The 13,724-nt window shown below is 34.8% G+C and overlaps 1 protein-coding gene across 2 annotated transcripts in view; it reads right to left on the reverse strand.

Moving 5' to 3' along the window:
* The window catches only part of SEMA3D (semaphorin 3D), a 185,292-nt gene that overhangs the window by 13,618 nt on the left and 157,950 nt on the right, over window positions 1–13,724 (reverse strand). For both annotated transcript variants that reach the window (XM_044768058.2, XM_044768061.2), the window contains exons 12-16: window positions 12,276–12,498; window positions 9,842–9,930; window positions 7,977–8,018; window positions 4,979–5,136; window positions 2,638–2,702 (exon numbers count right to left, since the gene is read on the reverse strand). In XM_044768058.2, coding sequence (XP_044623993.1) covers window positions 2,638–2,702; window positions 4,979–5,136; window positions 7,977–8,018; window positions 9,842–9,930; window positions 12,276–12,498 — 577 coding nt within the window. The remainder of the gene's footprint in view (window positions 1–2,637; window positions 2,703–4,978; window positions 5,137–7,976; window positions 8,019–9,841; window positions 9,931–12,275; window positions 12,499–13,724) is intronic.

Below are 13,724 nucleotides of genomic sequence, written 5' to 3' on the forward strand. Positions count from 1 at the left end.
TGTGGACATCTGAAGAGAAGAGTTCCTCATGTAGAGAGGAAACAAATGCAAACATGGGTGAGGCAGGAACCAGACTGGTGCTTCTGAAAAAGAGAAAGCCAGTGAGCAAGCCATGCAACAGTGATGCAAGAGAGGGTCAGTGGATGTATTAGGAATCAGACGAAGTAGAATCTGTAAGCCATGGTAAAGGCTGTGGATCTTTTACTAACTGTTCTAAGAAGCTAGTGAAAGATTTTGAGTAAGAGAATGAAGTAAGGAAATGATCTGACTGAAGTTTCTAAAAAGGTTACTCTGGCTTCTAAGTAGGGTACAGACTGACGAGGGGCAAGCATGGAAGCAGGGAGACGAGTTAAGCAGCTACTGAGGAGGTATGGTGGCTTCAGTTAGGTTGGCATCTATGGAGGTGATGAGAAGTATTAATAGTTGTGGCCATAGAACCCAAAGGACTTATGAGAGGCTGGTGCTGGGATATGAAAGAAAGTGAAAAATAAAAAGATGACTCCTAGCTGCTTTTTTACCTAAGCAGTTGGGTGAATGGTGGTGCTATTTATTAATACGGGAAAGTCTGCAGAACAAATAAATTTTGGAGACGATAACAACAATTCTTTCTAAGATATAATTTCAGATACTTATTAGGCATTTAAGAAGGGTTCTTGAGTAGGCCTACAAGCCATACAAATTTGGCACACAGGGTAGAGTTCAGAACTGGACTATGAATTTGGGAGTCAAATTGCCTCTGATAGTATTGAAATTGATGGTATTAGGGAGTGAATAGGCAGAGATTGGATATTTACATGGTGAGATGGAAAGCAAAGTTAAGAACACTCAGAAGGAGCAGCCTGTAAGGTAAGAGGAAAATCAGAACCATGCGGTGCTATGAGCATTGGTATGCTGGGACACCATCTGTTTGAAAACAAAAAGCCCTGATTTGTAGTGCTTGTGATTTTCCTCGTGTAAAAATTCTCACTATGGCTGATTCAAGCTACCAATGGTTGAAAACCAGCTCACAAAATTCCTAAAGAAGAAACCATCAGCTCTTATAGGACCAAAGGAACTGGCCCTAGCACATCATTGCCTGGAAGTCAAGAGAAGAAAGTCTTTCAAGCAGGAGGGAGTTAGAGATTAAGTAAAAATGAGAACTGAAAGTTGGTGATTGGATTTGGCAAGGAGGAAAATGCTGATGATCTTGACAATAAATGGACTGAGTAGAGTGATGCTGATGATTAGAAAAGAGGGTTACAGCAATGGGTTATAGCAAGAATGGGATATGGTGAAATGGAGACAATAATTGTGAGTGCCTTAGGCAGCAACTGTTTTATATCATCTTCTTTATAACATTTATCATTATCTGAGAAAACATATATTTTACTTGTTTTCATGTTTATTGCCTGCTCCCTCCCCTAATACACACTTGAATGTATATCCATGAATGCACAGATTCCTTTCTTTTTTTGTTCATTGGTATATCTTCAATACCTATAACATTCCTGATAAATCTCCTATGCACATGTGAAAAATCGTACACATAGGACACAGTAATGATTGCTAAATAAAACACTGGACATGATAGTGAGTCACGTACAAATTAGAACAAGAAGTCAAACATACTATTCTACTATTCTGGACCACAGCTTATTTTTCAGAAGAATGAAATTATGAATAATACAATTTGTTCTGTTTTTAAATTAAGAAAACTGCTGGACCACCAAGTATGAAATTTGGGTTGTTTATTCAGTGCTTGGGCAGTTCCTAACAATGTGATTAAGGGAAGGCAGTTCTTTTTTCTTTCCCCAGTTGTGTGTGCGTGTGCATGCACATGTGTGTGCACGTGTGTCTTCTATCTGAAGGTTCAGCTTGACAGTTGAAAGTAACTGAGGCTCTGGAATACACACTCTCAAAGATTTTTTTTTTCTCTGTTACCAGACTCACTCAACAGACGTCCTCCCTATTTTTTACTCTACCCCGCTCATAGTCAGACTTTCAAGATCTTCCATTCTATGAAATTTTCTCCGAACAATATCTCTGAATGGTCTCTAGTGACCTCTCCTTTTTGCTAAATTCCCATATCACTAATTTTGCCTTATGACATCTCCCCAAAGAACCATAAGCTCTCTAAGGAGTTTCTTTGTCTCAAAGTATACCTGAGACAAGTGTATGCACATGGAAGTCACTTAGTAAATATTTTCTCATTGAATGAAAACATGGATAGTGAATACAAATAATGCATAGCCTCCCTAAAACTTATTTCTAATAAGTGCCTACACTTTCGTTAGACTTTTCTCGGAGGGTGTCTTTGAGCTTACTCTAAATGTCCATATGTTTTGGACTATATCCTGCTTTATATCTAACAGCCGTTTTCAAACTTTACAAGGATGGATAAGGCAGTAAAAAAGAAAAAAAAGGAGGGGAATTTTAAAAGACATATGAAACAAATAATGAAATAACAAAGGATTATTCACTTAGGCATATAGACAGGGGGTTGATTTATAAAACCTTCTATTGCTTTTCCAGAACACAGCATTATACAAAATGAGATCTTCCTATATAATAGAGGTTTTAAGTTATATAGTATAAAGACACACAAAGAGTAAGCTTAAAATTTTAAATGGGAGAAAAACATATCAAACCTATACTTACTGTCTTCTATGTCCCAGCACTGGGTGATTGGGTCTCCATACTTTACATCTTGGCGTCTAGCTCTCCTGTGGAAAAAGAATTAAACTGTTTAGAACTTCAAGCCTGATAACTGGACTATCCAAAGTCTACATCTAACACAACAACAGTGGCAGAAGGAGAACTATGCTTGTCTTACTACTTAACTTCAATGCAGGTCAATATTCCAATCACTCTAACATTAACTCAAACACTACTCGTAGTAGAACCAGTATTAGGCACTAGTTGTTCCTAATGGAATGAATCTTGTTTTGCCCATAAGATGATGTGAATTTTATTTAACTACTACAGCTTTCTCTTTCCTTTACTTTTGACAAGTTATTCAACAGAACAGGTTGAATATACATATAATTCAGGTTTTATGTACATCAAACAGGGGTAACTATCCCTACCCTCTTTTTTCAGTCAGTCATTGTGAAAGTAATAAGATATAAAAGAGCTTTAGTTAGTGGGTAGGAATGTACACACAAATACAAAGCCCCTTTCATATGAAGATTCATTATTACACAAATTTGATTAAGTGACAAGATAAATACTGTCACTTGAAATAGAAGTACGAATTTGAAATGGTGTGAATGAGTAGAATTGATTCCTATCTGCTGATAGTATAGTTCACACTGTTTTTCTGATAGTGATAATGATATTAAAGATAATTATAATGGTTTTGTGCATTGTTGTCACATATTTCCCTTAAGAGAAAATAGCACTATTGTATAAAAAAAAGAAAATCTGCTACCTCTAAGTTAAACAAGTTTTATATTCTTATAGTATATTTTCATTTGCTTTGGCTATTTTACGTTGCCACTTCAGTGATCACAGAGGTCACAGTAAAACTTCTGCAATATCTAGGGTGTTCCTTAAGGGCAATGCTGACCAGATGACAATCCTGTACAAGAGTCATCTATCACACACGTTTTTTGGCTCACATGGACATTATGTTAGGTAAGGGAGAACATCACAGTGGCATGTCTGCAAGATCAGAGAGACAGTCTTGGGAAATACAAGAAGAAAAAATTATGGTGGTATAAGGCACATAAGGTCAAGAACGTTTGTAAATCTTGGCTTCTTAAGGAACAGGGTCAATTCATCAAACTGAAGGTTCAATTACCAGCTAATGAGCACTTTTGTTTTCTAGCTTCTAGAAAAGAAAAACATTGCCCAAAGACTCACTATGATAAATATATTCTCAGCCAAAAACTATAACAAAATATTGCTGCTTTTTACTTCCAACTTGTAATACTGGTATCTCACTCACATTTAATTAAGAGATTTCAGGGCACATATGATGTCTCCTAATTTTAAGCAGTATCTGCTGTTGCACTATATATTTCATCTGTGTTTCCAAGAATTTGCAACTTGACAAATCAGTAAACTTTCAAAAGAAAAAAGTGCATATGTACTAGTGGGACTAACATAGGCTTACCTGTTACCTTATTTTGTTAATAAAGCCTAAAGATAAAAAAAATACCATATACAATTTGCTGACATTTTGCCTAGAGAAAAATATACTTTGAAAAATACTTTAGGTTAGGAAAAAAGTGTTACTATAATCCACATATTAAAACAATTATATCATACTATATTTAGCTAGCATCAGTCATATTCGTGGACATTTGGGTTGTTTCCAGTAATTTTACTATTGCAGACAGTGCTGAAATGAGCATCCTTGAACATGTAACTTTGTGGTACTTTTGCCTATGTGTGTATAGAATAAATTCCTAGCTGGGTATTGTTGGCTCAAAATAGCATTCTCTTTAAGAGCACAAAAAGCAGTGAACTACAAACTGCAGGAAAATAGTTTGATGTTTAAGTACATCTGAGTGGCAGAAATTGACCAAGTTAGAGTTATTACAGTAAAAGGCAAATTGTCCCGAGTCACTGGGATGTGCTGTGAGCTGTTTATAATCCACACTTTTACAAACACCTATATTTATACATTATCTGTAAAACAGTAAGTATGAGTATATACATATTTAGAAATAAGGGAACAAGGGAAGATGTAGAAAGGGCAAAGTAGTAAAGAAAAATAAACTTTTAATGGTATTTAACATAGACGAAGGAAAAGAATATAAACAATTTGTCAGAATTTTTAAAAGTTTCACATTTCAGAATTTCAGAACATTCCACTTTATCCTCCTTCAACATTTAGTTTAATGCAAAACTATAAAACAATATTTTAATTTTAATATTCCTACCACTGACCATGTTATCTATAGATGTTCTCTTTAAACTATTAGACAAGGTATTTGTGTGATATATTCACTGTGTAAAATGAAGGCTTCATATCACTCTATGGGCCTCTTACCTTTTCGAAGTGGGTGCATAGCGAGAGCATGCATTTCCATCCCAGGCACAGTAGGGATCTCTGGCAAGACAACAGTCGGCACAGGCTTTCCCATAAGTGTCGCATCTGTGCAAGGAAAGCTGAACCAATCCATCTCGGGAACCAATGTACAATTGTTGCTGCAAATCAGGCAAAACAAATGAATTAGTAGCATCTTTCCGATTAGTCTCAAGAACTCCCCTTTCTTGAATACCCCATCACAGATCTAAATCTGTCTTCTCAGGTGTCCTGCCCAGTGTAAACACTTGTACAGACATGTAACGAAGAGTAAGATAAGTCAATCACTTCTGCCCCTGGCAGGATCGTGGTTTGAAGATGTTGATACTGAAATGGACAGCATTGTACGGAGCTAGAGTAACCTTGGCAGTAATTTAAGAAGGTCAAAAACCAGCTGCCAGACTGAGGAATTTAGATGTCAAATTCTTTCTCAATAGTTGAAAATACACTTTGGTAGATAATATCAAGCACAGATGCTGTAGGCAACACGGATGGTCTTCCTCTGCCGTGGCTCCTTACATGAGAGATGACTGAAAGAGATTTATAAAACTTTCCTGTGGTTTTAACCAAGCATTTCATTTGCTAATGAAGTACTTACTGATTCCTAAAGGAAAATGGGTTATAAGTGGGAGAGAAAGTATTTGATATTACTGTGAAGAAAGTATTAAGGAGACTTGAGGGATGCCATATCACAAATGAAAGGCTGCATGATATTGAAAAACTTAGCAAATAAAATTACATATTGAAAATAAGGTCTGAAAATAATGCACTGCTCCCTGTATGTATTCATCTGAGTGTATGTGGTGAGGGGTGGGGTGGGGAGAGGGATGATACAAGTGAATAAACCATCTTCTGCGCCTTCAAGGAACTCATGGTCAATTCTAGTGAACTATAGCACACTTTAAGTGGAGGAAAAAAACCTGAGAAATAGATATTGACATAAATAATATCCATGTACTCAACCTACAGAAATGTATCTTATACCATTGCCACCCATTAAAATGTCAGTTAAGACTTCCTGGTTACTAAATGCAATGTACATTGCACTTGTTTTACAAAAATTCTCCATAGTATTTGACGCCAGGGACCACATTCTCGTTGAAACTCTCTTCACTTTCTCCTTTTCTCCCTTTTTATTTCTGCCTAAGACTTCTGTCTCCATTGATGATTCTTTTCTTTGCCGGGTTTCCCTCTTTTCTATTCTCATTTCTTTACCTTCCTTATTGTACAAAGGCTCAGATATATCTTGTAAATAACATAAATGTGGACATACTCATTCCCCTAAATCTACTCCTGCTACCCTACCTTGGCGAGAGACACCATCCCAGTTACCCAAGACACAAAGTTGGGAGTTGTCTTTGAATCTTCTTTCTTTGTCATTGAGTCTGTCGCCATATCTTTTCCATTCTCTCAGATAGAACTCTCTAATCTCTTCGTCCTCTCCCTCTCCACTGCCACTGCCTTTGTTTCTGTCCTTATCATTTCTTTCCTGGATTACTTATAAGTCTCCTAATATTTCTGCTGGGTTCAGCCTTGTTTTCCAGCAACCCCCACCTCTACCTCAGGACTCAATCCATCTTCCACACTGCCACGCCAGACCAATTTTTCTAAAAGTAAACTCTTATCACGCCACCCTCCTGCTTAAAATATTTAAAGGTTTTCATTGTCCTTAGATAAAATTGTTATACTTCTTAGGAGGAAATATAAGGATGTGCCTAATCTTGCTCTGTCTTACTTCTCCAGATTCATTTCTAGCATCCTTTGCTCTTAGGCATACATATGTCCTTTGTATACAAAGTTCTTAGAATAAGCTATTGTCTCTCACTCTTCACATCTTTTCACTCTTCATACTCTTTACAACCTCCTACTTGTCAAAGCTTCCCCATCCCATACCCCTTTCTCCTTATCTGGTTAACTGCAACATCCTTCATAGCTCAGGTTACGTCTCTTTTCTTTTAGCTACCTTCCCCTACTGCTCCTGGCTCCCTTTTAGGCCAGTTCCTCTCCTGTGTCTCCCTAGTACATGCTTCCATTATTGCTCTGCATTGTTAGCATGCTTCTTTGTCTTCCAGCAACCATGAACTTCTGAAGGTTAAAGGCTATGTCATTCATTCATTTCTATATCCTCTAAGTAGCAGGGCTTCAAGAACTAAATGTTGAATGAATGAACAAATTAATGGAAAAGACCTGAAGAAGAAACCTATTTAGATCTTTTCCCTAAAAACCCTGTACCATACTAGTCCTAGTGGATTAAGACAATGTTAGCAACACCTTAATGTGGAATATATTATCACATGACTTTCTTAAATCTTAGGGGTACATAGAGAAATGTTAATACAAGTCTGAATGCCTTGAATCAATTGGGATTTGGAGTATCATATCCAAGAACTGTGAAATCATGTTAAATGTTATTATGGTTGTTATTATTATTAACTACCATTTACTTCACATTTAATGTACCAGCTCTCTCTCTAGAATTTTGCATGCAGCATCCTATTTATTAGGAGGTGGATATTATTTTCTAACATTACTGTTGAGGAAATTGATTCCAGGAGTCAGATATTAAGTGGAAGGTTGGAGGTTGATTCTTGGGCTCTTTGCCACCACCGACCATAGTCTACCTCCTAGGCTCCCTGATTAAACACCATTTTTAATGATTAGGGCTGGTATTCTATATGAATTCCTTATGGCTTTGACAGAAAGACATTCTCATGAGACTAGAAACATGAGCTTGATTTTCAAGAGGCAAAGGAAGAGAAGAATATATTATTCAATTAATGAAATTTGGTTCAATTTCTCCAATGGCAAGGCTGAAACAAGGGCCTCTAATCAGTTAGAAAAGAAACAATCTAAAGTTTTTCACATTATTTATAATTTAACTTTCAATTTAAATGGATTTTCCCTAAAATGAACTTTGATTCAATTTGCTTTTGTCAATTTTTACACAAAAATTAGAAAGTACCTGCTTCAGGGACAACTCCATGTTCAAGATGATTGACGAGTGCTGAAAATAGAAGTTAAATGTTAATAAAGATAATCATTAGCAATCTTTTATAGTAGCCAATATGTTGTTTCATCTTATACCAAAGATCACTGAAGTAAACTTCAAGGCTCGTTATCTAAGGGAGAAAAGGATCTTAGTGTTTGCTATTTCCTTCCAATGGGCAGTGATTCTACCTTAATGGAAATTATTAAAATAGTTGTTTTAAAGTACCTTACTAAAGAAAAATCACCTAAATGTATGAGGAAACACTCTGCATTGAAAATAGTTTCCAGTTACCCACAAATTTCTCCTGCTTCTAAATCTGCTTATCTTAACAGCTTCCATATAATTCAAACTAGCGTTGACAAGAACATCTCCATAATCATTTATTACCTCTTTCTGCTCTTACTTAGATCAGTAGTTCAAAAACTTGTTCAAGTAGCAGAGTTCTGAAAGTTATAGTGTTCCTTAAGGATGACCATATTCATTATGGAACACTGCAAGATGTGGACGTACATGATATGAACTAGGACCAGTTTTATTTGTAGAAAATATGGCTCTACGCATGCAATATAAAATCAGAAACATGAACACAAAAGCTACCAAACTAAAAAGGATGGAATGTTTAAAAATTTTTTCATCTATTATCTATCTATCTATCTACTATTCATTCATTTCCCATCAGCCAAAATTTACTAATTGGCAAACAGCAGCAGATGTCACAAATTTAAGAAAATATATGAAGGAAAAATTTTAAAGAGAGGAAGTTCTGTCCAATAACTTTTTTGTTATGAATTAACAAAACAGGTTCATTATTTAATCTTAACAATGGAATCCAAACAATTCCTCTTGACCATTAACAACCAATGAGTGACACTTGTTTGAATGTGCCAATATGTGTTTGGGGGTTTTATTTTTGGATTTGGATTCACACTTATATTTGACATTGGCTTTTCCCTTAGGAATCCCCCAAGATTTTGTTTTTGGTACATGCCAGATAGCAGGGCTTGTTCTTGTTAACTCCTTGACCACTATTATCATCACAGTGTAAACAGGATCTTATGGAACTCAGCATGTTAATTAACTTGCACCCCTCACAGCGGAAAGCTCTACTCTCTTTTAAGGCAATAGGTGTTTACATGGAAACAGTCCATTCTAGTCTGCCTCAACAAAAATGTTATGAAAGGCACAGCATATTTTTTAAAAGCTCTTCTGAGAAATACAATTTTATTTCCAATGTTATTTTCAAGAAATAATTTTAAATTGAATTTCGCTGAGGATCTACAAAGAATGCCACAATTCAAATTTGTTGTTAAAAGTCAAAGACATTCCCCAAATCTGGAGGACTATTATTTTAGACCTACTAACTCTTTTGGTGAGTGAGGGAAGTTTTGCATACAGGTAGACTCACTATCATGCAACCTTTCTAAAAAACTTCCTTACCGAAAAGCAAGGACACATGATTCAGACACTCTTCCAGTTTTCTCAAATTCAATTGAGGAAAAATTCAAAAGCAAAATTTATAAAGTAGAAAAACATCTGGATAGCAAAAGAGACCCCAGACTTTCATTTACTGTGGCAATTTGTCTGAGCACATGCTTAGAGAATGCAGTAATAAGGGGCAATCCCAGGAGCTCCAAATTCAGTGGTATTCTACAGGGGAAGGTGAGCCTCATTCTTAGCTGCTTTTAAAACTATTTTCCCTCGCTTAAGGAGAAGGAAAATAAAGGAGCTAACTACACAGACTTCTCCAGGAAAAGTGATGATGTATTAAAACAAACCTGTCCCGTAACAATGACCACTCGGTTTCACCATCTCCTCTGGAACTTTAGATTAAGTCTTACCTTGAATACCTGCAGCTCCTCCAGTACCACCTCTTCCATATTCCACTTCTCCTTTGAAATGCTGACGACTTTTAGGACTGTTCCAATGTCTGAAAAAATATATAACCCATGACCCTGCTGTTTCTATTTCGATGTTTAGCTGTAAGTATATTCCTAACAATCTTCACATGGCACCCCTCATTTTTCTTTAGATGCCTTTCAAGAAATCAGATTTAATAATGCATGCAAGAAGGTAAGCTTAATGTATATGATTCTTCCCTCCTGAAATATTATAAGTTTTAGCTCATAAAACACATATTTATAAAGAAAATATTAAAAGACACATACTTAGAAATTATTCCTAACAAAAGGACTATATATGTCTCATTTAAATATTAGTTGAAATGATAACAAAAGTGGAATGACATTTTTGGAACTTAATTAAAAAGGTTAAAATATATTAGAATAAAAAGTTCTCTCTTAATGTAAGAAATATTTATTCAGTACTTATTATATCAATTCACCATGAAAGGCAAGATATATGTATTTTTAACAATGTTAACAAATGGAAGAGAAATCATTGACACTGTCTACATGGGGGAAATTATAGCTCATTCATCAAATATATTTTACTTACAGAAACATTAATGGGCTAGAAATTGAAATTTTGTTTAAGATTATTGTAGTTCAATTTAAAAGACTATAACAAGTCTATATATTTAATAATATAAACCCAAAATTGACATTTAAAAAAGATGCCTTAAATACAGGATCTGACATTGCAGTCCTACAAAGTGTCTTTAGAGAAATACATTCAAAAGAACATTTTAGAAAAAGAAAAAAATCCCATTTGGAAATTAACTTATAGAAAATAGATGCTTTTAAACTTCTGAACACTGGGGTTGGGGTATATTAACATGTGTAGGAATGATCCTGTTTACACAAAATAGTTGGGATTATTTAACTCTGTATTTAAATAACTCTAGGATTTTTGGAAAATATTAAATAAATATTTTCCAAATGTCATAATAGAATATCTATCCTTATAATTTTCTCTGTAAAAGTTAGGTAATACCACCTAGTGGCTGAATGGCATTGACGACACTTAAATGTTGAAGTTCTAGGAATGAGCTTTGGGTGGGCAGTGCAAATTAAGCGGCAAAATCATTAGAATTAGTGAAAAACTACTTTAAGTTTTGATGCTTCAATAGTAGTCTCTGTAGTCTTGAAAGCATCACTTATTTTACTGGGCCTTGGTATTGCCATCTGCAACATAATCAGGCTTGACAATTGGTGTTCTTGAAAGCCCCTGAGTCTATCACACACACACACTTCCTAATAAACCTAACTTTTTAAAAACCAATATATTTAAAAATAAAATTATTCTAAAATTGTTTTGTAGTCCTGAAAACCTATTTTGATAAAAAAGTCCACCTTTTGGAAACCCATTAATTTCTATTTCTTTATGCAATGCTTGATCCATTAAATTAGATAACATTGTCTAGGATGCAGTGCTTTTGTTTTAATGACACGTTATCTTTACTGCCATTAGAATTCACATGACATTATTAGATAATACTTTATTTTATTTTTTGGTGAGGGAGATTGGCCCTGAGGCTAACATCTGTGCCAATCTTCCTCTATTTTGTATGTGGGATGCTGCCACAGCATGGTTTGATGAGTGGTGTGTAGGTCTGCATCCGGGACCCGAACCTGTGAACCCCAGGTCCCCAAAGCAGAGCATGCAAACTTAATCACTATGCTACTGGGCCAGCCCCCAATAATACTTTATTTTTATTTTTTGAGACGCAACAAATAAGCAATATTTCTTTTTCTAGAAAAAATATGTTTTAACCATTTTATAATTACTGAATTGGCAGACAAAATAATAAACAAATAGAAGAAGCTCTAATAATGAAAGTGATACTGGATCTACAAAATTCAAGGAGGGGAAAAATAATCGCTGAGAAGCTTCTACTTAAAGATTTTTACAAAGCAGCGATTAACTCTTTTGAAAAGCTATCTTAAGTCAACTAAGTTAGCGAATCTCCAAATTGGGTAATGGGATCCTTTGAGGTAGGGCTTATCAAATATCTCTGTGGAGAGAGGGAAAGGTGAAGTTTGAAAATAAAGAAACATTGCTTTGTCCTACTTGTTTAATTTTAGTCCTTAATCTTTCAACAAATATGTATTGAGCACCTAATCTATAGCAGGAACATTGCAGTCATAATATACAAATATATTTTGAAAGCTCAAATAACAGTAACGAAGGCTGGGAGATATTTATGATTGTCAATTAAAAGCACATGTTATGAAATTTTAAGAAATACTAACTAGGTATTATCTAATAATTATTCATTTTGATTTTGAACAATAAATTTTTTGAAGGTTTTGTTTTCTTTGCCTAATAATGAAAAATTCCTTTGAAAGAAAACATAAGCTGGTTTTAGCGTACCTGTTCCAAGAAACATTACATCATACTGGCCATCTTCTGCAACGACATGATCCACCACAATCTGTGTCAGTCTATAATCCACATTGATTCGCTTGAATGTTGGTCCTCCCGCAACTGGATATACTGACTTATACATCACAGGGTGCCGCTTTATGAAACTGATGACATCATCTGGAAAATCTCGTGTGGATTTAATCAGCGGGTCATAGGTTTTACTTGGACACTGAAAAGAAATGAGGAGAGGAGTAAAGCATTGTTCATGCACTTGAGAAATTTACATTTACTTCTAATAAAGGTTTTAAATATTATCACTGATAATATTAAAGGAATGGTCAACAGGATCAATATGGAATCATATGTACTTGTAAATAAATGAAGTTTACTTCAAATATATTTAAATCTAGTTTTCTCTCTCAAAACTATTCTAAATTATTACAATGGAATACTATTCAGCCATAAAAAAGAAGGAAATCTTGCCATTTGTGATAACATAGATAGACCTTGAGGGCATTATGCTAAGTGAAATAAATCAGACAAAGACTGTATGATCTCACTTATATGTGGAATCTGAAAAAACAAACAAACAGCAAACAAAAACCAAGCTTACAGATACAGAGAACAGGCTGGTAGTTAGCAGAGGTGGGAGTGGAGGAGTAGGTAAAATGCGTGAAGGGGGTCAAAAGGTACAAACTTTTAATATATTTTCTAATACTGTATGGTATATTTGAAAGTTGCTAAGAAAGTAGATCTTAAAAGCTCTCATTACATCATAAGAAAAAAAATTTTTTAACTGGATGTTAACAGACTTGTGATGATCATTTCACAACATATACAAATATAGAATCATTATGTTGTACACCTGAAGCTAATATAATGTTATATGTCAATTATACCTCAATACAAAAATTAATTCTGCACATATTTTAAGTCTTTTATCAATGCCCTCTTGGGATGCTCTTTCCAGCTGCATTGGCACAAGTGAAATTTATCATTTCAATCCCAAGACAATGTCTTTCCTTCCAAGAAGGCTGACCTCAGAAAACAGATCATAAAACACCCATGCTAGATATTTCCACTGTCTTTCGAACAGTTCTCTTCTAAAATTAACCAGATTTCAAGACAATGTTTTCACTTGCTGGCATGTGGAATGGCTAATGGTCATCAAAGAGAAACTTGTGAAACAAATTATCCTTACTTGTTAAAGTTGCTCAATGCTTCTTCAAAAAAAATTCTAAATTATATCTATTTATCTATATTTTCTAAAGTTTTCAAGGAGAGCTCTTTTCTTATGAAGATTATTGTTTCTTATGAAGATACATGAAATGAGTTGAAATAATTATGAAGAAAGTGATCTATAAACATGGGAATATAAAAGAAGCCACTATTTTCAATTCCCTTTAATCAATTTTTCAGTTTTAAATTAAAACCATGATTATTAAAAATAAAATG

The sequence above is a fragment of the Equus asinus genome, chromosome 1 (assembly GCF_041296235.1).
Source record: "Equus asinus isolate D_3611 breed Donkey chromosome 1, EquAss-T2T_v2, whole genome shotgun sequence".
NCBI classification, from domain to species: Eukaryota; Metazoa; Chordata; class Mammalia; order Perissodactyla; family Equidae; genus Equus; species Equus asinus.